Below are 26,958 nucleotides of genomic sequence, written 5' to 3' on the forward strand. Positions count from 1 at the left end.
ATACCCAGTGCAAAAAAGGGCTGGTGGAGTGACCCAGGTAGTGGAGTACCTGTTTAGTAAGTGTGAGGCCTTGAGTTCAAACCCCAGTATTGCCAAAAGAAAAGAAAGAAGACACAGATTGGGCAATGGGGTGGACCTTGAGACTGGTGGCCATGGCAGCCCCAAGGGGAATTTCACGTTTTGCCCACACCATGGGATAGTTCTTTTCTGGATCTCACCACCTGTAGAAGCTGCCACTGAAGACCCTAGCATCATATGGCCCTGGGCTCATTTGTCTTGAGGCATCCAAGAACCTAAATCGTCTCTCTTTTCTAAGGTTCTTTCACCTTCCCCTTTCTCTTTCCAAACCCTAGCCTTTTCCTCCTGCATTTTCGCTTCTCAACAGGCTTTAGCTTTCTTGGAAGGAGCACAAAAAAGGAGAGGGGAGACCTGGTGTCCCCTCGGTTTCCTCAGTTGTTAAATGGAAATTCACTCCATAGTTATCAGCACAGAAAGATAAAGAGGAGAAAGTCCATGCATCATCCTGAATGCTACACAGGGAAATGGGCGCTGCCACTCAGGAGGTGCTGACATCCCTCTAACACTTTCCTCCCGTACTCATAGATATTCTGAACCTGACTTTCTGGTGATCTCTAATGCCACCCCTTTGTGACATTAGTGATTCCCTCCCTCACCTACCCAGTGCCACAAGAGCCTCAGAAATTTGTTGCCTAAAGGCTCAACAGCTTCAACCAGTACTCCTTGGTCTCTGCCAGGATGGATGGGGAGGAAATGTGGGGAGCATAGGAGATAGGAATGTGGAGCTCGTGAGGCATGGCAAATACTTAAGGATGGCAACATAGCAGAGGCCACTACCAGCCCTGCCCATGGAAAGGAGACCATGCCCTCCAGGTTTCTCACTGCAAAGAGAAAGGGAGGTCATCCTGGAAGGAGGCCTGGCACCAGAGAACAGCTTACCCCAGACAGTGGAGTGGACAGCCCACATACCTGACACTCCTGATTGCTGACAAATATAGGAAGAGGCACTTGGTGACTGAGACCCTCCCCCCTCAACCCTGGCCAGCCCAATGAAGCATTTAAGAGGCAAGAGGCTGGATTTGAGTTTAGGTGTGGGACAATATTCTTCCTGGTGCCAAGATGTCATCCTGCTGGGGTTGCAGCAGCTTGTAGTTCTTCTAAGCACAACTGAATACAGGTGGGAAAGGAGGGGAGAGTGGAGAGGAGACAAGAAATTACCAAGGAGGCTACACAGCCATATTGGAAAAGCAAAAGGCAGGACTTCCCCTGCACTCCATTGGAACAGAGAGTGGGTGATAGTCCTGTTTGGGTGGGATCCCTCTATTAAGGTATTTTCTTGGAAGGAAGCCAAGTCTAAACATAGATCCAAATCTGAGATCTTTCTCTTATAAATGTGACATATAGAAAGATCTCTCACCTTTGTTGATATAAAAGTAATCAGATCTAGAAGTCTTCAAAGCTGGGACCTTAGGATAGTATTTAATATTATGAAATCAGTGAAGAGAAAAGGGAGGCACAGAGATCCTTAGTTCAAGTTTTCTTTCCAATGTCACTCTTTGTAGAGGCTTGATGGATGGCTGAGCATGCAAATTTTGCAGATTTTGCTGTCGTAGGCATTGGGTGTGACTTCCAGGTGTGTATGTCTGAGAAGTTCTAGGACAAGGCTTTGTTCCAATCTCTACTGAGTTGACACTGGTGTGTATCCCTGACTAATTCTGCTGTGGGACCCCACAATCCCCTAGGATCTGTTTGACAAGGCTGTAATATTTTGTCTTTTCCCTTCTTGCCCAAGTTCTTCTTGTAAAACCCAGTTTCCAGCATATTAAATTATTTTAATTTTGGCTATTTAACATTCTCTTTGGCTATTTTCTTCTTGGCTCCATCTAGACTTTGGGAAATGAATATCTTTAATGTCCACCCATTAAATGCCCACTCTGACAGCTGGTCCTCTGGCCTCTGGAAGGACCACTAGCCAGGGTGGTTAGGGGGACCCACAGATCAGTGCCTGAAACACTCCCCAGGAATATTAGCAGTCATAGTTCAATCTGGACCTACCCATTAAAAGACAATTGTGGGTTTTAAGGAGATGTCACAGAGTCTGGAAATTCACAACCAAAAGCCAAATCACCTTTTATAAAATCGATTTGGACCTGGGGAAGGACTTACCCATGCTTTCCTGGAGTGGGCTGCAGGAGAATCTCTCTTCCAGCCTCGTTGTGGGGCAGCAGCTGGGCGACGTACCTCCCGGAGGGCTGCAGGTGCCTGTGTACCGAGACAGCCAGTGTGCAATGCTCACTGCTGCTTCTCATCCATGGGCTCAGGATGGTGTGCTTGGAGTCTGCTGAGGTGTTGAGGAGGAGGAAGGAGCCTGGAAAAGCAAAAGCAAATCTGCAGATGTGTCCAGACAGGAAGACTAGTGGCAACTCTGTGGCCAGACTTAGAGAACAACAACCTCAAAGTCAGAGATACAAGGGGACTTTCTCTTCCATACCCAGTCCCCCTTCTCTTCTCTTAGCTCTTTTTTTTTTTTTTTGCAAATTGCATGCATTTGGTGGATGATGGGGACATGATCTGTACTGTCAGTTAGGCCAAGGCTCTAACCTTAACCTCAGGTCTCCTGCTTACTAGCTCTATGTCCTTGAGTGTCAGGTGGTTTTTTTTTTTTTTTTAAATCTGTGAAACAAGAATAAACACATCTGCTTCAAAGGACTCCTGCTTCTTTGCTTCCTAGCTGAATGGTCTTGGGCAAAGCATTAACTTTCTTAGGTTTCTGATTCCTTGTGTATAAATGGGGTGAGAAGGGTTGGCTGAACTTAATAATCTCTTAAGATCTATTTCAGCTCTTGAGTCTATGAGTCATGTGAATTTGCAACTGGTCTCCACAAAGAAAGCCCTACAAATCCTTCTGGTGCCGTGCTTGTGGCAGAATTTTCTCCTGGGACAAGCCAACCCTGATTCCGGTAGCACAGGCTAAATGACCTACAAGAAACCTATATTCATGGAGATAACTGTCAGCATAAAAGCTCAGCACCATTTTATTGTTCCAGGCACTCCTGCTGATGCATTAATTTCACTCATCTCACTTATGCATTGGAGTAGATATTGCTCCTTTTGCAGTGGAAACCGAGTTCCACGTGAGCTTACTTCCCCTGTGGAAAGCACCTAATGAGTACTCAGCCTTCCTCAGCCACCCCCAGCACTTTGAAGGTATCTTTCTGCAATAACCCAGTTTACCAAAGGGGCAAATAAACTAACAGCAGATGAGATGGGAAAAGCAATACATTTCCCAAGAAGAAGGTATTGTGCCAGGAATTGGAAACTTACAACATTCTAAAAGTAAAAGTGACTTGTGGTTAAAATCAGGATAAGGTGAGCACAAAACTTCCTGAACTGGATTAGGGAAAGGGGAACAATACTAGGAACTGAACCCCTGTACCTTTTGGGCTGTTTTGGCATAGTATGTGGGCATTTGAAAAAGGCTTTCCAACTCTCAGTAGATAACCTATATTTTATTCCTAATTTACAGTAAAGGAGAGGGATTAGAACCAGAGACTCAGAAGTGGAAAGATCACCTATACAATCCCTCAAATTCCAAGGAAAGCAGACTAGAGATACATGGGGCAATGATTTGTCCAAAGTCTTTGTTTGAAATTCAAGGCCAGGAATTCTGAGCAGTGCTCTTTTGCTTGTATCTTCCTCAAAACCACACGGTGTCCTTTAGCCTAAAATGCAGTCAGGGGACCTTGGGTCCAGGATGTATAGCTCAACAACTTAGTGGGGCAGTCAGGGAGAAAACAGAAACAGATGGGCACTGAACAAAATACATTTATTCACTCCCTTCCTTCCTCACTTCTTTCTTTTCTCAATTTCCTTTTATTGGGTGCCTATTTTGAGCAAACAACCAAACTCTGGTTTTGCCTTGGGGTCAATTCTGTCCTTTGAGGAACTCCAGGTCTGGTAGTGGTGAAGAGATATCCTCAAGAACTATCCTCAGAATTAGAGGTTATAAAGTCATGGCACACATATAGGGAAAGCATGTTGGGAGCCCCAGGAAGGAGACTTTAGATCCAGGTGGGAAGATTCTAAAAAAAAAGTCTCTTGAGCTAGGTCTTAAAGGTGGAGATAAACAAAAACATTGGCCGAGCCACCATTCATGAGCTGAGGGGAAGGAGGGGAGCATAGATGTAAAGGTAGAAAATTATTGGCAGAAATACATGGAGAGATGAGTGGGGAAAAAAGGAAGGATAGGAAGGTAGCTGGTGGGAGCAAACTAGAGAATATTTCATTCCTAGGTAAAGATTTCCAGCTTCATTTTGTGGATAATAGGGAGCCAGATATGTAGAGCAGGAGAGTGGTACCATCAAAGTGGTGCTTAGGAGGACTGATCTGATGGGGGGTGGTGAAGGCAAGAACAATCCTGACCCAACCTTATTTCATGTTGCCAGTGTACACTATGGAAAGAATGTGATTAAACATAAATCTGAAATGTTTAGTATGCTTCTATTGCAGGCAAAGGTGCCATATTGGAGAATGGTCTCTAGGAATGATGGCGGTTTCTAATACTGAGTTAATGTGAATTTGTCCAGAGCAGGTGAGGGTCCTGGAATTATCTCTGGTATGATAGTCCTGCTCTGAACTCTTTTGGAGACATGGTCTGAAGTTAGGATGAAGCCAGGCCAGTGTCTTACGTGATAATTTACAAATAAAGGAGCAACAACTATGTCTTGGTCTAAGACCTTTCTCTGATGTTTTCAGTAGACAGAAGGTTGGATTGAAACCAGCAGGTTTTAAGCTACTGAAGGAAAAACTGTGGGCAAAAGGAAGGAGAGCTTTCCCTTTTTCTCAGAAAGATTGCAAGTTTGTGTTTGTTTGTACACACAGAGACCTCAAAATTCAAGCTGAAGGTGTTGGGTGTCAAGGCTGGACTCCTCCTCCTCCCAGGTGTGGGAGCGCATGTAAATTCTGTTCCTGTAATTCAGTAATGCAGTACCTCAATAATGGGACTCTTTCAAAGCTGACTGGAAGATGGATTACTTTTCCAGTTCTAATATGTGAGATGATATTTATATGAATTTTATTTTGTGCAACCGGACTATCAATAAGAGGCTGAGCTTAAAGTATTTTCACTCTCAATGAAACTCTACAGTTGAGAGCTATCTTTTCATCAGCAGTTTTCTTCCACAAAAAAAAAAGGAAAAAAATACATTTCATAAGCTCCTTAGGATATTGTCAGAATAAATCTTTTAAAGTCAGTGAGGATTTATCTCTCTTCTCCTTCTTTTCCGTTTCCTGTTTATTTTGCTCAGAATAGCTTGGGGCTAGGCAAAGACTCCTGGGGTCCCTTCTAATTAAGAAGGATTGTCTGGTAGCTCACAGTCTTTTACCAGTGTGGCCATAGGAGAGTGGAGAAGGGGATCAAAGAGCACTGCCCACATAGTGGTGATGTCATGCTTCCCTAGGTGTTGGATGGAGTTAACACATTCATGATTAAGTATGAAATGGTTATTATTTTTACCTCTGGTCACCATACAGGGATGTACTACTCTCCTTTCAACTAGCAGGGTGCAAACCATGAACCAGAAACCAAGGTCATAATCTTAGAGGTAAGACAGACCTTTCATATCTGGGTTCTACTCTGTCCACTTACAGGCCTTAGACTAATTATTTAAACTTTCTAAATCTTAGATTGCTCAAATTTAATATGGGTATAGCATACCTGATATGGCTGCTGTGAAGGTTATGTTAAATGTCAAGCACTACATGGCCAGGAAAGTGCTGGGCCCATAGTACACATGTGACAGATGTCAATGCCCTGCATGGAGGGGCATCTTGTCTGGATCTCCTTTGATCTAGCACTAAACTTGGAATCAGATGGACTAAATTTCAGCCCCAGCTCTGCCACTACCAAGCTTCCTTTGTTTGTGCAATGAAAGGTTGGCTAGGGTCTCTCTAAGGATTCTGATAGCTCTGAACTGTCAGTAATTCTATTGGCCTGACTAGAATATTATTAATCTAAAAGGAAACAAGTTAAGTCTCCAAGCCCCCAAGTCCTGAGCACTTCTCCAAATTCACCTCTCTGAGGGTTCTATACCAACAGTTTCAATCAATTGGCCAAATAAATCTTGAACTTTTCTTGCTGGAAGTAAACTGTGATTCCCTGCTCTCCTTTCTCTCTCCCAGTTCATGTAAACACATCAGAGGAAGGGCTCCTGTCCTAGACTCATTTTTTTTTTCCCCTGCAGATGCTTCTACAAGTCTGGCAGCACCTCTAACTGTCTGGTATTTAACACAGTGTTTGCCACATGGCAGAGACTCGGTGATCTTAAAAAATCAAAGGAATATAGACACATGGCAAGAAACCAAACAGTGCAAACAGCTAATAACAATTTTTAAAAAACTGTTTCCAAATTCTGCTTCTCCAACCAAGACCCACACCCTGGAAGGAATATTTTTTAAAGATTTCAAATTTCCTTAGGTGGCTGCTTTCATCATTCTAAATGTTGTGATCATAGTGTTATTTATGGCTCCAACTGTAGATTTTTTTCCATTGATGATACAATAGGAAAAACTACCCCTCTTGTCATTTTTATTTTTAAATCTTGTTTCGTACTTACTTCTTACTTGGCAGGGCTAGGGATTGGCCTTGGGCATGCAGGGAAGTGCTATGCCACTGAGCTATGCCCTAGTCCTCTTTTTGATTTTTAAGTTACTTTTTAAAAATTGCTTATTCCTACACTTTTCATGAGACACTTAGTGCTTGACCCATAAACTTCGGACACTACCACTGGTGTCCTCACTAAAGGATGGGGCTGTTAGTGTTCCTGCCCTTCCTTATACTTGTCCTCTGCCACATCCAACTGCCCACCCCCTAAGTCAGCTGTACCTTTTCTTTACCTCATAAAGCTTGTGTAAAAATGACTGAGACTTTTGTATTTTGTTTACAGTGTTTACAGGTTGATGCTAAACATTGAAAATTAATAAACAGATCTTTTATACTGATGGCTACATATTTTTATTTATTTATATATTTATTTTATTCATATGTGCATACAATGTTTGGGTCATTTCTCTCCACTTTCCCCTAACCCCTCCCTTTCCCACTGCCCTCTCCTTCTCCCCCCCACCCCCTGACTACCAGGTAGAAACTATTTTGCCCTTATCTCTAATTTTGTTGAAGAAAGAGTATATGCAATAATAGGAAGGAACAAGGGTTTTTGCTAGTTGAGATAAGGATAGCTATACAGGGAGTTGACTCACATTAATTTCCTGTGCATGTGTGTTACATTCTAAATTAATTCTTCTTGATCTAACCTTTTCTCTACTTCCTGGTCCCCTTTTCCTATTGGCTTCCGTTGCTTTAAAGTTTCTGCATTAGTTCCTTTGCATTGAAGACATCAAATGCTATCTTGTTTTTTGGGGGGGGGTTCTTGCCTATCCTTATACCTCTCTTGTGTGCTTTCACCTCAGCATTTGATCAAAGTCCAATCCCCTTGTTTGTGTTTGCCCTTGATCTAAAGTCCGCATATGAGGGAGAACATACGATTTTTGGTCTTCTGGGCCTGGCTGACCTCACTCAGGATGATGTTCTCCAATTCCATCCATTTACCAGCGAATGATAACATTTCGTTCTTCTTCATGGCTGCATAAAATTCCATTGTGTATAGATACAACATTTTCTCAATACATTCATCAATAGTGGGGCATTTTGGTTGTTTCCTTAACTTAGCTATTGTGAATAGTGCTGCAATAAACATGGTGTGCAAAGGAATGTGTGTCACATTCCTTTGGGTATATCCCCAGGAGTGGTATTGCTGGATCATATGGCAGATCTATGTTTAGATTTTTAAGAAGCCTTCAAATTTTTTTCCAGAGTGGTTGTACTAGTTTACATTCACACCAACAGTGTATGAGGGTTCCTTTTTCCCCACATCCTCGCCAACACCTGTTGTTGGTGGTGTTTCTAATGATGGCTATTCTAACAGGGGTGAGGTGGAATCTTAGTGTGGTTTTAATTTGCATTTCCTTTATTGCTAGAGATGGTGAGCATTTTTTCATGTGTTTTTTGGCCATTTGAATTTCTTCTTTTGAGACTGTGACACAGGTTACTCCAGAGGCACCTGCACACCCATGTTTATTGTGGCACTATTCACAATAGCCAAGTTATGGAAACAGCCAAGATGCCCCACCACCAACGAATGGATTAAGAAAATGTGGTATCTATACACAATGGAATTTTATGCAGCCATGAAGAAGAACGAAATGTTATCATTTGCTGGTAAATGGATGGAATTGGAGAACATCATTCTGAGTGAGGTTAGCCTGGCCCAAAAGACCAAAAATCGTATGTTCTCCCTCATATCAAGGGCAAACACAACAAGATTGGACTTTGAGCACATGATAAAAGCGAGAGCACACAAGGAAGGGGTGAGGATAGGTAAGACACCTAAAAAATTAGCTAGCATTTGTTGCTCTCAACACAGAGAAACTAAAGCAGATACCTTAAAAGCAACTGAGGCCAATAGGAAAAGGGGACCAGGAACTAGAGAAAAGGTGAGATCAAAAAGAATTAACCTAGAAGGTAACACACATGCACAGGAAATTAATGTGAGTCAACTCCCTGTATAGTTATCCTTATCTCAACCAGCAAAAACCCTTGTTCCTTCCTATTATTGCTTATACTCTCTCTACAACAAAATTAGAAATAAGGGCAAAATAGTTTCTGCTGGGTATTGAGAGGGTGGGGGGGGAGAGAGAGGGGGCGGAGTGGGTGGTAAAGGAGGGTGTGGGGGCAGGGGGGAGAAATGACCCAAGCCTTGTATGCACATATGAATAATAAAATAAAAAAAAATCAACCATTTTAACTTAAAAAAAAAAAAGAATTTCTTCTTTTGAGATAGTTCTGTTTAGTTCACTTGCCCTTCTTTATTGGTTCATTAATTTTGGGAAAGTTTAGTTTTTTGAGTTCCCTATAAATTCTGATTATCAGTCCTTTGTCTGATGTGTAGCTGGCAAATATTTTCTCCCACTCTGTGGGTGATCTCTTCAGTTTAGAGACCATTTCTTTTGTTGAACAGAAGCTTTTTAGTTTATGAAGTCTCATTTGTCTATGCTATCTCTTAGTTGCTGTGCTACTGGGGTTCCATTGAGAAAGTTCTTGTCTATACCTATTAATTCCAGAGTATTTCCTACTCTTTCCTGTACTAACTTTAGAGTTTGGGGTCTAATATTAAGGTCCTTGATCAATTTTGACTTAATACTGGTACAAGGTGATAAACAGATCTGGTTTCAGTTTTTTGCAGACTGCTAACCAGTTTTCCCAGCAGTTTTTGTTGAAGAGGCTGACTTTTCTCCATCGTATATTTTTAGTGCCTTTGTGATGACTACTATTTATTTGCTGTATGAAAAAATGTATTATTGGACCTAAAGATGTCCAATAATATATATCCCACTCCAAGAAGATTGCGCCAGTGTTAGCAAAATCAAATTCATTCATTCATTCATTCATTCATTCTCTCTCTCTCACTGTGACTTTGTAAAATGGTGGCACATTTTAATTTTCCTCAGATTAGAATCTTTGTCTAGTTTTGTTCCAGGAATTTAATTGCATTTCCTGTTCATTATTTTATATCTACCATCTTTACAATATCACTAACACTTCCATATACTCCATGAAAAATCATTCTTTTCTTTGTCTTTTTTTTTTTTTTTTGGTGGTACTGGGTTTGAACTCAGGACCTCATGCTTGCTAGGCTAGTGCTCTACCATTTGAGCCACCAGTCCTGTTTTTTGTGTTGGTTATTTTCAAGATATGGTCTCATGAACTATTTTCCCAGGCTGGCTTCTAACTGTGATCTTCCAGATCTCTACCTCCTGACTAGTTAGGATTATAAGCATGAGCTACTGAGGCCTGGCCATTCTTCTTGAAGGCACTGATTTTCTCTTTTAATTTGTACTAATTGCTCTCTGAGCCTCTAGTACAGCTATTATTCTGAAATTTATGTTCACTGGGCTCTGATGCTAGTCCTACCATCCTCAGAAATCTTTCTCAGAAGGAAATTTCTTGTGACTCTTTGAATATCTGACATATTTTTATTTCACCTTTACTCTTGGTTGATAGCTTTTCTGGCTATTTTCTACTTTAGAAATATTGCCTCAGAATGGTGAAGGCCTAGCTTCAGTATTTTCTAGAACCAGTGTTATTGAAGAGAAGTCTGATGCTGGTTTTAGGTGTAGTTTCTTTGTAGTTGATCTGTTTTTTTTTTCTCATTAAAAGTCTTCAGGCTCTTTCTTTAACCCTAAAGTTCTGAAATTTCAATATAATGAAAAAATTCATTGGTGGTATTCGATGGGCTCTTTTAATTGGAAAACACTGTCTCTTTTACCTGTGGCAAATCATATTTTATTATTTCTGAGATAATCTAATCTCCCACCCCGTATTCTCAGACTTGAATCCTTCTGTAGAGATTTACCTTATTAATTTTTGTTTCCTACATTAATCTTTTTCATGATGCTTGATTATTTATACATTGGACAATCCTTGACCAGTTTGTATGTTCAAGCAGGAGAGACTAGGAAGGCTGAAAGGAACTAAATTCACACAGATGGTTCTTGTTCCTATGGCAGAATTTGCCTGATGGCAGAGTGTCAGGAGCAGGCCATTTTGCAGGTGTCCACTTCCCAATACCATCATGAAGGATGTCTTTTTCTGGACATGAATATTCCCATTGACATCCCAAAGCTTTCTCGCCACTTGAATTTCTAGAAAAGATCTCTTTTTTTATTTCCCCCAATGGTTAAGCATCCTTTTGGTCTTGGAAAATGGGACTGAAAGGGGGTGGACACTATCTGGGTTAACCACGTACAAGTTCTCATATTTTTTTCCTTGTCCTTGAGCTTTCTTCCAAGTGATCCCTCCCCTGTGCTCTAAGGGGAGGGTCTCCTCTCTGCTCTAAGCGCCATCATTGTGGCCATGTCTACTTTATTCCTCCATCAACAGCTTTTACCTCTTCTTCTGTTTTGTTTGCTGTTCAGAATTTATTCCTCCATTGAATTCGTTAGTGTAACTTTAGGAGGCTCTCAGGATAGAAGGGGACAAATGTGCGCTCGATCCACCTTTCTGAACAAGAAGACTTTTCCTCATACTCTTTGACTGAGAAATTGAATAAAAATGTACCGATGGATGGGTTTCCATCTCAATCAATCAAATACGATCCTGACATCATTGGCTAAATGTCCATAGTGCAATAAACAATCAGATCATTACTGCAAGCTATTACTCATTCAGTTGATCACGATGCTGTTCGTGTTAGGTGGGAACTAAGAAACACCGAAGGTTTAATGCTTGGAATGTGGGCAGGCCTCATGTGGATCTCGCCCCTGGATGTAGCATTAGTAAATAATGCTTAGCCAACACTGGAAACTGTCTGTGCCAGATCATGGAGTGTTTTGCAAAGAACACCAGTTCCACAAAGCATTAATAGGATTAGCAGAAAGTTCTGTGACCAAATGAGTTTAAGGATTTCTGCTTTCAACAAAAATAAATAGGTTCTTTTGCTAAAGGACTTGTTGGAGGCTTAATCTGCCAGTAAAAGTTGTGACTCTTCAGGAGTGGGGTATAGAGTGAAGCACTGCCAAACTCCTTTGGGCTTATAACCCTTTTGCTATTGTGCATAATGGACCATGGAACATGAATGGAAACAGTCCTCCAGTCTATTTCTCTCCAGAAATCATTTGTAGAACGTAAGAAAGGAAAAAAAAATGTGGAGTAAAAGAAGGTAATGCACAGGGGAATAATATGTCTACATCTGTATCTATATGTTTCTGTACCTTTATCTGTATTGTACGTCTTTATCTATATCTATGCCATCTCTTACAACTTCTCTCTTTGTCTGACTTTCAAACTATCCTCTTACCAAGGCCCAAATTCCTTGTGGCAGAACCACACTTTGGGAAAGGCTTCTTTGAGTCTCTACTCTATATCTGACTTCAAAAATATCATAGATAAAAAAATAAATACGGTAGCCACATGGTTTAATTGCTTGTTGTTCTGGTGATAAAACCAAGAAGCAAAGAAGGTCAGGACTTCCCAAGGTCACAAAGCATGTCAGTGGTGGATCTGGGATTGGAGCAAGGTTTTCAGACTCCCTGTCTAGGAGAATGCCCAGTGTCAGCCTGTCCATGACAGAAACCTACAATAAGTTTAATAAGCTTTCAACCAAGTGCCCTGTTGTTTGGTCCCCAGTTGCCCCTGACATCATTTTCTTTTCTCTGCACTATCACAAGTCTGAGGACCAGGCCCAGCAGCTGATCTCAAGGTCTTCTATCTGACTGTCAATATAGAACATAAATGATCTTGAGGTTCTTGGAAACCAATCTGGTCCAATCTTTTACCTTGCAGGTGAAGAAACAACCCCACGGGGGAGTGAAGGAGGAGATAGGGACAAGCATGGCTCCAATAGGGGCAGGTAGGCTGTCCTCAACCCCTTTATTGTCTTAATCTATCTCTATGTGAAATATTTGGAATTAGTTCTGTTACCCTCCACTGCCAAGACTTCAATATATTGGTTTTCTGAAATTGCATTTGGAAGCACTTTGAAGAGAAATGGTATCAGTTTTTGAGATCAAATGATTAGAAAAACCAAGTGTGTTCATTAAGGAAGAGAACAGAGGTAGAGGGAGTTGAGTTTTGTTGACAGTCTTATTAATCTTAACACAGTGAGTTCAGTTGTAGCCTAGAAGTATTGATATATTTACACATTGAGTGGACTTCTAAAACCTGAAAATGCAAAACCACCTCTTAGATCCAAGTTAACTGATTCAAAAGTTCCCTAGAAATGATGAAATATATTTATGCTTGTGTGTGCATAGTCATATATGTATTTTTTGGTATACAAATATATAGATAGGTAGATATAGACACATATGTACGTATATATTCATAAACATATATGCAGTTGTATATCTGTGTATATATGAGTATGGATTTTTTTTTTTGAGACAGGGTCTCACTACATAGTCCAGGTTGGTCTTGACCTTGAACTCATTCCTCCTTCCTCATTCTCCTGAGTGTTGGGATTACAAGCTTCAAGTGTTCACCAACATACCTGGCTGTGAGTATGTTTCATGTATTATCTTCTTTTAGATCTTTGACTGTGTTAAAAAAGAATGAACCATTTTGGGGGGGAGGAGGACACATAGGTGGTTTTCATTTTTAAGACCACAGATTTTCATTTAGGAAAAAGAGAGGAAAGCCAATAATGTCTACATACTGAATAAGTGTCCTGGGATGTCAGCAAAAAAAGATAATGAAAAGCAAAGGAAATAAATAGAAGGAAACAGGAGCTAAAGTGCTGAGGAACCTTTTTCTCCCTAAGAGCTCATTTTAGTAATCCTCAAGGAAAATAGAAAAGCACTTGATCTGACGAGAGGAAGAAAAGGGAACCAAATGAAAATGAAACAATTGATTTAATTCAATGAGAAGCATGAGGAAGGAGAGATAAAAGTGCCTGCTGTGGGAGGAGTAAGGAAGAGAAGAGAGAGTCAGGGCATGGAGTGCCTTTGTGCAGCAAAATCTACTTTGGAGGGAGAACAGCACAAAGTCAAGTCGGCCCTTTTCCACCTGGAATCAGCTCTGCAATCAGATTGTTTCCATTTTTCTTTATGTCTCCAGATGTCAGAGTACCAAAAAAATTCTTCCATGTGACTTGTTAAATGTTTGCTAAGAGGTAACAGATTTTAAACTTTTGTGCATTTTATTGATAATTTTTAATTTAAAAAACATTTTCCACCCATTTCCTTGCAGGATTCTCCCAGAATCCCAGACTTATAATAAGTTCTGATGTTCCATGTAGTATGGCTATCAGATACCCCATTGCCGAGGAGAAGCATGAACTGGGGGCAAACAGTAAAATAACCAAGTCATGTAGCCCAAAGTAAGGGAAGGCTGAGGACGTGTCACCATGTGTCACTTGCATGACCTCTGAGATCATTGGCCACAAACCCCTCTCCTCAAAGACCATTCTACCCTTTCCTCTTGCTGTTCAGAAGAGTAAATGTACATGTAGGAAGGTAAGGTGGGTAGGCTGAGTTCTCAAACGCTCTACAATGATCTAAACTTCTCCTAATTGGTCTTCTCACTTGTAGCTTACCCAACCCCCCATATAATTTGCAAATGGCAGGTATAGCTATCTTATTAAATACAGTTTAGTTTCTCACCCCCTTGTTTTATTTAAACTCTTCAATGCTTTCCTACTGACTGCAGACTAGAATTCAAAATCCTTACTATGATCTACAAGAAAGGCAGGATCAATTTTACGATCTACAGAACTGACCATTAACTGATTCCATGGTTGGCTTACTCAACTCTGACACCAACTTCCTCATTTCTTGCCTTCTTCTTTCATTGAGAGAGGGAGTTTAAAAAATGACTTGATTTAATCAATCTTCCTTAGAAGTTATAGTGGCCATGTGACATAGCTCTGGTCAGTGAAATATAAGCAGAATTATACTCCTATTGTTACCACATTTAGCAAATAAAAATATAGGATGCCTGATCAAAGTGATTTCAAATAAACCATGAATAAGTGTTTTAGTACAAGTAAGTCTCACATATTATGTGGGGGATCAAGTGATGATCACGAGCATGTGGAAAAGAAAAGTGAAAATAGTTGAGTTACTGATGGTGTACTTGGATATCTACACCAGGCCTGAACTGCCTGTCTCAGGTGTTATTGCTATGGGAAACCCAAACACCCAATATCCTTACTGGCTAAGCCTCTATAGAAGGGTTTCTTTTAGTTTATAGCTGATGTTCCTGTCTGTCTTGGGCTGTCTTGTCAGAGGTGGTGTTCTTTCCATATACATTTGTTGGATGGATAAAGAAATGCTGTTTAACAACAACAACAACAAAAAGCCAGAAGTAATTCATTTATTTTCTATATCTTATCTAAAGTAGTATCAAACCTCTTATTTATATCAGGGAGCATGTTTTTTCCCTTTTGAACTGACTGGTGGCTACAGAAGGGTTATTATTTACAACACAAAACAAATCAATTTTTAAAATGCCTGGAAGTTTGGACTCTTAAGATCAGTGTTTTTCAAATTGTAGTTTGTAACCCATTAGTGGGCCATGAAATCAATTTAGTGGGTCACGACTAGCATTAAATAAAAAGGAAGAGGAGGAGGAGGAGACCAGTAGGAGGAAACAATAGAAGAAATTTTAAAATATCCTTGGTAACTCTCTTTGGGATGTAATGGCTGCTGATCTATCTGTATGTACATACATATACATGCACACAACAGAGATTTGTGTGTCCTCTGTGTGTTGTTATGCAAAATGTATTTCTTTAGGTCAATCACACTTAAAAAAAATTAAGGTCAGACTTAAGATGAGTATTATTCAAATGTCAAATGTTCATTTGCAGAAATCACACTAGCTTAGTCTGGTCTGCGAGCCACCTCTCATTAGCTGGTGACTGGGAAGAGAATTATCTATTTGGGTAGCATTTTACAATTTGCAAAGGTCCCTCATACAAGCAATCTAACAGCAGCCCTGTGAAGCAGATTCCCTCCCCAGGCACAAGCCCATGAGGGCAGTGAGCACCTGGAATGAGGCTCAGGAAACTGACGAACTGAAATCTTTAATTATAATTACCTAAACTTAACAAAATGGACACTTGATCCAATTATCAAAAAAATACATTTGGAAAATCTTGGGTATGTAAATCTAACTTTTGAAATATACATTTTATAAAATATAATCAAGGATTTCTGTTGAAAATTTAGCTTGAAATTAACAGGATATCAGTATGAAATGCACCCCAGATTTCAAAGGTTTAGGATAGAAAAAAGATTCTACAATAGTTCACTAATAATTTTTGTATTGATTACATATCAAAATGATAATATTAGGTATGTTGGTTTAAATAAAAGTAACTTAAGATATCTGTATCTTTTTGTTTTTTGCAATGTGACCTTTTTTAGCTCAAATTCTATTTGAGTACCACTCTAAGGATTAATTATCATGCTCTGGCCACTGGGTAAGCAAGGGCTTCAACCACTGTTCTAGTCCAGGTCACTTGACTCCAAGCCCTTGGCTCTTTCCACTAAGCAATTCACATCTTCCTAGGCCTCACTCATCTTATCTTTGAAAACAGTGAGTGAACCAGAGGAACATTAAGATGACTAAATTCATCCAGTGCTTCCCAAGTCCTAGACATGATGCTAACATTTTACAAAGCCTAGTGAATTTGATGTTACAACAGCCTGATAAAGTAAGATATTATGATTATTATGCCCACTCTTTAGATGAGAAAACTTAGGTTCAGAGATCAATTCACTTGCTCAAGGTGGTTCAGATTGAGGGGTTCAGAGCCTGGGAGGTCCAAGCAGATGACTCAACAGTTAAGAACTCTCCTTGAATCACAGTCCTCACAGGCAGCATGGAGCTCTATTTTGAAAGTCCTGTTAGATTCATTTCCTTTGGGAAATAATGGCTCTCTTATCTTTCTGCTGATTCCAACCCTATGTGGCAGAAATCGCCAAGCCCCACAGTCTTTGAATATATAGATAAGGTTCATGAAGGTGACTTTGTATCTGAAAAAATTTTACCCAGAAAACTGAAACCTGGGCTTCATTCTTAGTACTTATTTAAAGGTCCACTTAACAATGTGAGAATAAATTTCAATGATAGCCTTCAAATAGTAGGGACAAATCCTGCTTTTCCAAGAAAATTATTTTTCTTTAGTTATACAGATTGTTTTAAAGATTTAATGAATATAAATTCATTAAATATAGTTAAGAAAAATTGTAAGAGAATAAAGCTATCTATAGTTTTATTAAATTTTCTGTTTTACTTAGTTTTTTGTTTCTGCATATGCATTGGCTTTTTAAAATTTGTAACTTTACTAAAAATACTTTTTTCTGTTCCTCTTTCAACATAATATTATGTCATAAGGCTTTTCTACACCTTTGTGTGGGATTATAAATTATAAATACTCATATACTATTCCAATAAGTGGCCATCACATTCAATCTACTTGGTTAGTTTGGACAATTAGATTATTTCTAAGTTTTTGCTATTTACATAAAGTTGATTTCCTGTTTCTGTGAATATCACACTGGAGGGTTTTTCTATCCACATATACTATACATCTTCAACTTGGCATATTTCTTAACCCAACAGTTGCCTTTCTAAGAATTGGCTTTAAAGAAATAGCGTTATTTATAAAGATTTATTTGCAAAGTATTTTAGCATTATTTATGTGAGCAAGTATTTTGAAATGGTAAATGTTCAACATAGAAGATTAATTAAATAAGGTATGGTATATCTATGCAATGAACTACTTCCTGAAGCCATTAAATATTGTCATGAGGAATAGGTGAGGAATTGTAAATATTAATAGTCATGGCTTTCTTTTATTGAAGACTAGAACTACCTTATACACATTTAGGATCTAATTTAATCCCTAATAATCTATGTATTTGATATTATTATTTCCTTTGTAGAGTTGAGACAAGGCTAAGGTTTGGTGACTTCTTGAGGTCGCATAACTGGCAGCCAAGTAAGGAAGGGCGTCAAGGCACAAACCCTGGCAGTCTGTCACCAGGGCTGACATCTTTAACCACCATGCTGTTACAAAACAGATGGATGGTCTGACCCCCAATTTTGTAAAATATAATAAACTGAAGAATATGACTGTGGGAAAAGAGTACACTTGAGGGGATTCACCAAAACCTTACATGAGTAACTCTGGGTGGTAGAATATTTTTCTTTATATTTTTAATTTTTTCCAAAACATCTGTTACTTTCTTTTTTATTATGATAAGACATATCTATATAACATAAAATTTACTATTTTTAACTACTTTTAAGTATACAACTTAGTGACATTAAGTACATTTACAATGGTGTACAACTCTCACAGCCATCCAAATCTAGAATTTTTCATCATCCTAAACAAAACCTTTGTACCTGTGAATCCCTCCTCCCAGCCTCTGGTAACCATTCTACTTTCTGTCTCTGTGAATCTGCCTACATTCTTTGTATATGAGGAATCACAATATTTGCTTTGTGTCTGGCTTATTCACTTAACATAATGTTTTCATGTTTCACCAATTTGTAGCATGTATTATCAGAATTTTATTTCTTTTAAAGGTCAAACACTATTCTATTGCATGGATATAGCACATTTTGTTTATCCTTTCATATGTTGTTGGAAATCTGGGTTGACTGTGAGTAATGTTGTCATGAACAATGATGTATAACTGTGTTCAAATCCCTGCTTTCAGTGCTGTGGAGAAGATATCTAGGAATGGCATTGCTGAGTCATGGTAATTCTAAATTTAACGAATAGCTGCCAATCTGTTTTCCATAACAGCTCCATTATTTTACGTTCCGATCAGCAGTACATAAGAATTCCAATTTCTCTATCATACATCCTCATCAACATTTGTTAGGTCACTTTTTAAATATAAAATAATAGCCATCCTCATGAATATGAGGTGGACTCTCATGGTGGGTGTGACATTCATTTCCCTAATGACTAGTAAAATTGAGCATCTTTTCATGTGCTTGTTGGCCATTGTATCTCTTCATTAAAGAAATGCCTATTGACCATTTTTTTTTTTTTGGTGGTACTGAGGTTTGAATTCAGGGCCTCATATTTGCTAAGCAGATGCTAAACCATTTCAGCTTTTCCCCTGCCCCCATTTTTGATCTGGGTTGTTTCATGTGCTACTTTTTAAATTATAAAAATAGTGATGCATGATTTTTAAAAATGTGTATCTGATTGTATTCATTTCCTGCTTCCATATCCCAAATTGCCTCTGGGATAAAGTTCATTGTACCAGTCCGGCCCCGAGGATCACCCTCCAGCTTCCTGTCCTATCTCTCTGGAACACACTTGGTCCACAGCTGTTCTTCCTCTGGTTCCATACTCAATGTTTTCATACTTTTTGTACACCTCGTGCCTTTGCCCAAGCTGTACCTTAAACCAAAAATTAATTCCCTTCTTCTCTTCCCTTTCCTTGTCCTTCTTTATCCACTTAAATTCTAATCATCCTTTAAATCAGCTCCAAATCATTTCTTCAAATAAAGCTTCTTCTATTTGAGTGTGCTCCATCCAAAGTTCATGTTGAAACTTCATCTCCATTGTGATGGTAAAGAGATGAAGCCTTGTGGGAAGTGATGTAGTCATGAGGGGTTCTTCTCATGAATGGGTTAGTATCTTATAAAAGGGCTGGAGGGAACTAGCTAAGGCTCCTTTCACCCTTCCAACCCTTCTGCCATGTGAAGAAACAGCAATAATGTACCATCCTGAAGTACAGAGAACAGCCCTTGCCAGACACCGACCCTACTGGCACCTTGATCTTGGACTTCTCAGCCTTTAGAGGTTTGCAAAATAAATTGGTATTTTTTATTAATTACTCAGCCTCAGACACTTTGTTATAGCAACAAAAATGGATTAAGATATCTTCCAAAGCCTGCAGATTGAGCTATAATCTTAATCATGCATTTGCCATTTGCCGAGGATGCCTTTGACATTTATCTGTATAAATAATGGAGTTACCTGTGGTTTCCTTCAACAAGGGACATGCTCATTGCTTGAGAATAGGGGTGGGTATTTGTCATTTGCATACACTCTATATCTAGCACATAGAAAGAACACAATATTTATTATCAGAACCAAACTTTTAATTTAGACAAACTACTGAACTGCTTAGCAATGAGGCTTTGTATTTTGTCTATCAGTAATGCATGGCAGTACCTGTTTCATTGAACCCTTGTCTGAACTGGGAATTATAATATTTGTTGTTTTAATTTGCATGTCTTTAATTACTAGTGAGGTTGAGTCATTTCCCCATATGTTCTTTAATTGGTTATTTTCTCCTCCTTTGTGAATTGTATGTTTATTTCTTTTGTTCAGCTATCCACTAGAGGCATAGTGTTTTCCTCATTGATTTGTAAGAACTTCTAAAAACTATGTTATTAACCCTTTATTATATTTGCTAAAAAGAAATACTCCCACTTGTTCTTTGCTATTTAATTTTGCTTTTAATGTAAAACTTTGAATAATTTTATACTCTCAAATCTTATATATAAACTTTACCAGTTTGCCTTTTTATATTTATAAACTTGAGTGTTCTGTAATGACTTTCCATTGTATTACTTTTACTTTTAATAATATTTGATAAAAAATAATCATATTAAAAGTGTACCAATTGCTTTATGAGTCTTTGGCTGGAAATTTTAAGCATAATTATATTCATAGAAATCATTAAGTGGAAAAAAAGGAAAGCTAACTGAAAAGTCACTGAATTTGTACTGTAAATTGAGATTTTTTTTTTAGGACTGCCTTAATTATTAGAACTAGAGAAAGAAAAAGTCTTAAATTTTTCAAGTAAGATCTAAACTGCAAAACAAGTCAGGCCAGTACAATAAAGTTTAGAAAAGAGCTTGCAAATCATCAGCCCTCAGAGTACATTGTTCATGGGTTATCATTCTCCCCAGCACTTGGTTAGCACTGGCTTTTAAATTTGGACTGATCTGTTTAAAAGCAAAAGTAACAACAACAACAAAAACAAAATCACATCAATATCCAGATTTCCGACTGCTCCTGGTTGGGGAAACTAAAGGAAAATCCGCCCATACTGGGCCTGGTTGCTGATAGGAATACTTGACTGGATTTGGGTTTCTGTTGCTCCTCTCATGGTCATGTCTTCATTCTCTAGTCCTCACCATTCTTTAGTGCCCTCATCACTGGGACTGAGGGTCAGTTCCTGTTTACTATCTCACCATCAGCTCACTTCAACTGCCAGGCTTCTGTGGATATTAAATCTTGGTTGGGACCTAGGACTAGGCTGCTGAAACATGCTGGAAAATCTCACCAATTGTAGAACAATGGGGATTAAATCTAAATCCAGTTTTTTCAGAACTGGGAATTGCCAACATATGAATATTTGATCTGTCCATTTCTATGAGTAGACATTGTTGTCTGTTCCATACTCCTGCTTCTCACCTCTCTCTCCATCTCCCTCCTTTTGTTTGGATCTAATGAGTATGATTTACATTGACTTCATTTCAGAAATGTTGTAACTAAAGCCAAGCTAACACAGAAGATGGTGAAATGACCCCCAGTGAAAGAGCCCGAAGGTGCTCATGTATCTTACATCCTAATAGCCACAAATTATGATGGAAAATAAATAGAGGCAAAGTCTCAATTCCTTTGGACAGCAAGAATGCTTTCAGTTTCAAAAAGAGAAGAAAATAAAGACCAAAGACTGTCCAGTTGTTTAGGACCAAAGGAAAAGGATAACTACTAAATATTCATAGATATAATTCAGAAAAAAAAAACTGTGGAAGAAAACATGGCTTTTCAGGCTGTTAAGGGTACAATTTTGTGCAGAAAGAAACTACCCAAAATGGCAGACAAAAGGATCACAACACAGGAGAGACTGGATTTGGAACCCTGCGTAGCTATATCCCAACTGAGTGAGAAAATGGTGAAATGGGCCCCAAGTAAAACCTGACTTTGTATCTAAAATGGCTCAACTGGCACCTGTCACAACCTACCTGGGAGATGCTATAGCATAGGTGTTGCTGAGACTCAGAAACCATACCCCAAGGTCTGCAGCTTTGAAGTGCTGAGTGCTTTGAACTAAAGGATGATGAAGGCTATGGGGAGTGGATTATGAGAAGCCTATGAGAATTTCACATAAGCACAGTTGTGCTCAATGATCTGCAGGCTGAGTTTGGCATGGCCCCACCTGCAGAAGAGAGCAGAGGCAAAATGCAGCACAGCTGCTTTTCCTAAAGTTGTTTCTGTTCAGAGAAGTAGGAAGCAGGTTTCTCTTGTTACAATGTCACACCTCTCCCTGAGAACTGTTGCTCCACCTCCTTGTTTACCACTGGATATAAAAGACTTGCTGAAGGAGGACACGAGGTTTTAGATGGGGAATTTTGAATGGTTGACTGAGGCCTGTTTGTGAGGCTGCTGTGAGAATGATGCTGCTGCTGTGGCTGAGTTAAGCTAGAGATTAGAGGAAACATGGGACAGTGCAAGTCTGAGCACTAAGACTTCAAAAGGGAAATGGGACAGTACAAGTCTGAGGGCCAAGACTTTAAGAGAGATTAAGGAAAACATCGGACAGAGCAAGTCTAAGGAAAGAGACTTTAAAGAACAGAAAAGAAGAAAGACTTTAGAAGTAAGGTTTTAAAGAATAGAGTAAAAGAAGCAATGAGGCTGTTGTGTGTCTCCATCTGAGCGTCCAGCACACCTGGCCCCAGCTTTATGCATGTCTGTCTTTATCTTTTGTCCTTTCTGCATGTCCAGTTGCCCCCAGTTAGGTCAGGTGGAACAAGAGCTTGTGAGAAAGCTCACTATAGAAGGCCTCTGCCTTTTCCTGCTTCCCTGTCTCTTTGCCCTTCTTTCTCTCCTTCTTGCACAGAAAGAGAACTTTGTCTGAAGTTCTTCTATCTTCCTAAACACTAGATCCTCCAGAGGATTAGATCATAAGAAACAAGACTAGGCTTGATGCCACATCTGGAACCTAGATGAGCTTTGTCATAGGCTATTGCCTGTCCCTTGGACCCATTCTTCCCCCCTAAGAATCATTTACTCTCCCTGTAAATTGTCAACATCTCCCTCTCTTACTTAGGAAGAAGAATCATACATTTCTAAATTTCATTGGTTTTTGGGAACTCTCTTGTGATTGTCTCATGCATGCAATAAAGTTGTATGCCTGTTTTTTTCCTTGCTAATATGTTTGGTGTCACTTTATTTTAGCAAATCCAATTACTGAGCCATCAGAGGGCAAAGAGGAAGTTCCCAACCCCTGTGGTAGTTAACACAAGCTAGGCCAACTCTTGGCCCTGCCATTATTTGCTGTGTGATATGACTGTGGGAAAAGGTACATAGTTTCTTACAACCTTTATAAAATACAGTGCTATGATGCTCTTAGGGAAATTTTGAGAAGATTCTTAGAGGAAACTCATATAAAAGTGCTTAGCATACAGCCTGGCATTCAGCACAATCTCAGTAACTGTTAACTCTCATTAATATTATCATCACCACTATTAACATCACAAACGACCATCCTAAGTAATTGTGTTGCTGTCAAGGCAAATTTCAACAATGAGAAATAAAAGAAATGCAGCAAGAACAAATTCTCAAGGTCATAGTCATTAAACAGACACCTAAACAGCAGCAGGTAAGGCAAGGGAAATAGAAAGGCAACCCCTGTGATTTCATAGATTCATTCTTATTTAAATACAAAAGTTATTATCAAAAAGTCTTAGGTTTTGCTAGTGATTTTAGTGGGGCCTTTGAGAACCATCCAGGTTTCATTTAAACTTGGAAATGACATTCAGCTTAGGGTTTTCTGATCAATATTCTACCTACACAGGTTTATACTGGTGACATTTCCTTGGTTTCTCAAGGCTTGTTAAACTAGACCTCAAGGGACATGCGTTAGCTTCCATTTGGAGTTTATAAGCTCATGAAGTTTAGTCTATATTATAAGCAATAAATATCTTTTCTCCAGACAATTTTTAGTAAATTATATTTTCATATTTCATATTCTTTCTTCTGTTCATACTAACTAGTTAAATCTTATGTCTACAAATGCTTCACTTTTAGATCTGACGCTCTTCTACAATGCTTCATAAAGCATGTGGTCTTTTCCATGGAAAGGAGCATTTGTCACAAAAATGTGTAATAAAATCACATATATTTTGTTCTCTGAGTACTGTGTAGGTCCTAAACAGGTAGATGCTCACTGACTGATTGATGGCTGAAAAAAACAAATGCAGCAATTCTTTAATGGAAAAAAAAAGAATGAGGAAACTAAGCCTCACCCTGAAATTAAGATGTATCCTTTAAATTCTGCTCATAAGTAGCCTAGGGCAGATCATCAAATTGCATATTCGGAAGCACTAAGGCATATTGAAAATGCTGGATTCTCAGGAACCAAATGGTCATGAGAAATGCAGGTATTTCTTACCAAGGTAAGGATGTTGACATTCTCATAGAGAAATACTTCTGAAATCCCTCCAGTCTAATCATCAGGGCTTAGGGTTCAGAGCCCACTGATGTCCTGGGGCATTCAAACAAGAGAGATGATGTGAGGGGTGCTAGTTTAGGAATAGATAGCAGAGGTAGGTCAGCACCCTTTAGCAGCTGGGAATAAGACAAAACTTGAAATCAGGGGACCCCAAATGAGGCATTCTTCTTCAGTTGAGATTTCCATTGACCGGTCAAGAAATAGATTTGAAGCACCTGCTACATACAGCATTATAATAAGCAATATGGGGGATTTTTAAAAAGGGGAAGAGACACTTTCCTTGTCCTCAGTGAAAGGTAAGCAAGAACAAAACAAACAGTATAGATATGGGTGCACTTATTATAATGGAGGCTGAGATTTTAGATTGTGGGTTAAGGATGCACATTTGCAAATGTCCAGTTTCCTGCCCATTCCCCTCCAACTCGATCCCAGGGAGTCCCGCTTCTACCCACTGCTTTTTTGAAGCACTGTCAAAAGTATCTTCTAAGTTGAAAGTCCTTAACTTCTTTACAGAGATGAAAAGTTGTCTTGTCCCTCTTCCATATTGGCCAATGATGTTTATTCTTCTGGTTGCTGGAAAAGACTGATGTCTACCAAACATGGCGTGAAAAGTTCTTCCTTCTTTCTGACTCTCTGAATGTTATGTGATTTTCCTTAATCAAGAGCCTGCCTCTTCTTCACTTTCAAACATAGTTGTCTGTATGTAAAAATAATTCTTGAAATAATTCACAGAATCAGAGAACCGGAGACCTGGGAAAGACTTAGAATTGGACAATACTGATTCCATGCTGACAAATTCTGTTCATCTCATGGTTAGTCCTTGGCTAAGTGACTTTACTGCCCTTCCCAAGAGGTTTTTTGGCTCTTTTCTTTGCCTATGGAATGAAGCCCAAATTCTTCAGCCTGTTCCAACCTTGTCATTACATTTTTCTTCCCTCAACTCTTCCAATTTACTCTGTCACTCACCCCTAACTCACAGGACAGATCACTGCCATTTGAGGGTGGTATTTTCTTCAAGGCCACAAGCCTTCACACACACCATCCTCTCTGTCTTTCCTCTCTTTCTCTACCTTGAAATCTACTCACCCTTCAAAGACCATTAAAAGGTTGCCTCCTCTGGGATGACTTTTCCAACTTCCCCAAACAAAGCTGGTCTTATTCTCCTTTCTTATAGCAATAACTTTGTGTATAATATTTTTTAAAACCTAGTACAATATTATGACTGTTTACCCAGGTTTCCAGGTAGTCAGTGTTCTTCCCATGGCCATGAGCCAAGAATTCATTCATTCAACATCAATTAATTAATTCTCCCTAGCACTTATTCCTTTAGTAGTAGATAGCCACATAGTAGATAGCCATAAATGACTCCAGTATTGAACTGAAAGGTGAGTATGGGCAATGTACTTTCTTTATAAGAATGAGTAATAAAAATATTTAGTCTGTTGAACTCACCATAAGAAGAGGACTAAGGTAGAAAGGAGAAAAATTGGGATGAACCAATCTGGGATACTATATAGAGAGTATATATACATGGAAATGTCATAATGAAACTTCTGTATAGCTATCTTAAACAAACAAAAATGTGGGTTTTTTCTTAAAAATGGAGGACAGGAACGTAAATCAGGTCCTGTCAGATTGGTTCCAGTAGGAAGGGGAATATAAGGAAAGTGTTTAGGAGGGTGAATATGGGGTAAATATTATGCACTTATGTATGAAAATGGGAGAGTGAGACATGGTGAAATTATTCTAAGAATGGGGGAGAGGGGATAAAGGAGAGTGACGGAGGGAGTGAATTTAACTAAGATATATTGTAAGTACTTGTAGAAATGTCACAGTGTACCCCCAGTACAATAATAATATGGTAATAATTTTTTTTAAAAAAAGAAATGGGAAATTGTGTATACATTTATAGAGCAAATCAAATTTGAACATTTAAGAAGGTGGCTATCGTTTCCTGTCCATAAACTCTACTATATACATACACAGGTAGGTAGACTATCCCTTAAGTCAATATGCATCTAGTATCCAACACACCTTGAATGGCTCAGACAGGTCTACCCAGATCTGAAGGCAAATTGAATTCCTGAAAAGTTGGATGAACTTTAGCTTATCTGCTTGAAATGGCATAGAAGCACTAAATTTAACTTCAACAGCTTTTCCAGGACTCCATGTATGGCAGGGGACCTATCTGATGGCATTGCAACCTCACTTGAAGGTGTTTTTGGACACATGAATTACATCCAAGGTGTTTGCTGACTATTCAGACTACCAAGAGACCAAACTTCTTGAAGTCTTGGGTAACTGTTTAAGAGTGATGAAGTAGGTAGGAGAATCAGCCTCAAATTCCTGTTCAATAGAGGTACCCTGTCCAGTTGCTGTATCACTGACAAGTAACTGAGATCCCAGAATTATGATACAATTTTTAATAAATGCAGTGCTTTAATCTTTGTTGTCTCTCCATATTCTTAATATTTGCCATCAACCCTTAATGAGGTTCTATATCTTCATTTTGTAGGGTAGATTTCTGTTAATTTATCACCTTCAATCCCATGAGAAATGTGTTTCAGCAAGATGCGGATAAATTATTGTAAGGCATATTTATTTAGCACAATCTAATTATTGCAACATTCAGTAAAGGCAAATGAATAAATCATAAATGAAGAGTAATGAGAGTAGAAATGTTGCACATGTGTTCATGGTGTGTGGGGAGAGGGGCGGGAGAATGTGAATACATGTGTGTATGTATGTGTCTTAGCCCTCAAACACATTCCTGACTTGCCTTGGGACTCCAGATGGGTATTTGGGCAGAGACACTTTGATCTTTATTGTTCAATACAATGACCCTTAAGGTGCATGTGGCTAATGAGTATTTGTAATGTG

At 39.0% G+C, this 26,958-nt stretch overlaps 1 protein-coding gene across 1 annotated transcript in view; it reads right to left on the minus strand.

Moving 5' to 3' along the window:
* The window catches only part of Alk (ALK receptor tyrosine kinase), a 689,643-nt gene that overhangs the window by 331,728 nt on the left and 330,957 nt on the right, over positions 1 to 26,958 (minus strand). The window contains exon 4 of the mRNA XM_074049423.1: positions 2,185 to 2,386. Within this exon, the coding sequence (XP_073905524.1) occupies positions 2,185 to 2,386 (202 nt within the window). The remainder of the gene's footprint in view (positions 1 to 2,184; positions 2,387 to 26,958) is intronic.

The sequence above is a fragment of the Castor canadensis genome, chromosome 12, assembly GCF_047511655.1.
Source record: "Castor canadensis chromosome 12, mCasCan1.hap1v2, whole genome shotgun sequence".
NCBI classification, from domain to species: Eukaryota; Metazoa; Chordata; class Mammalia; order Rodentia; family Castoridae; genus Castor; species Castor canadensis.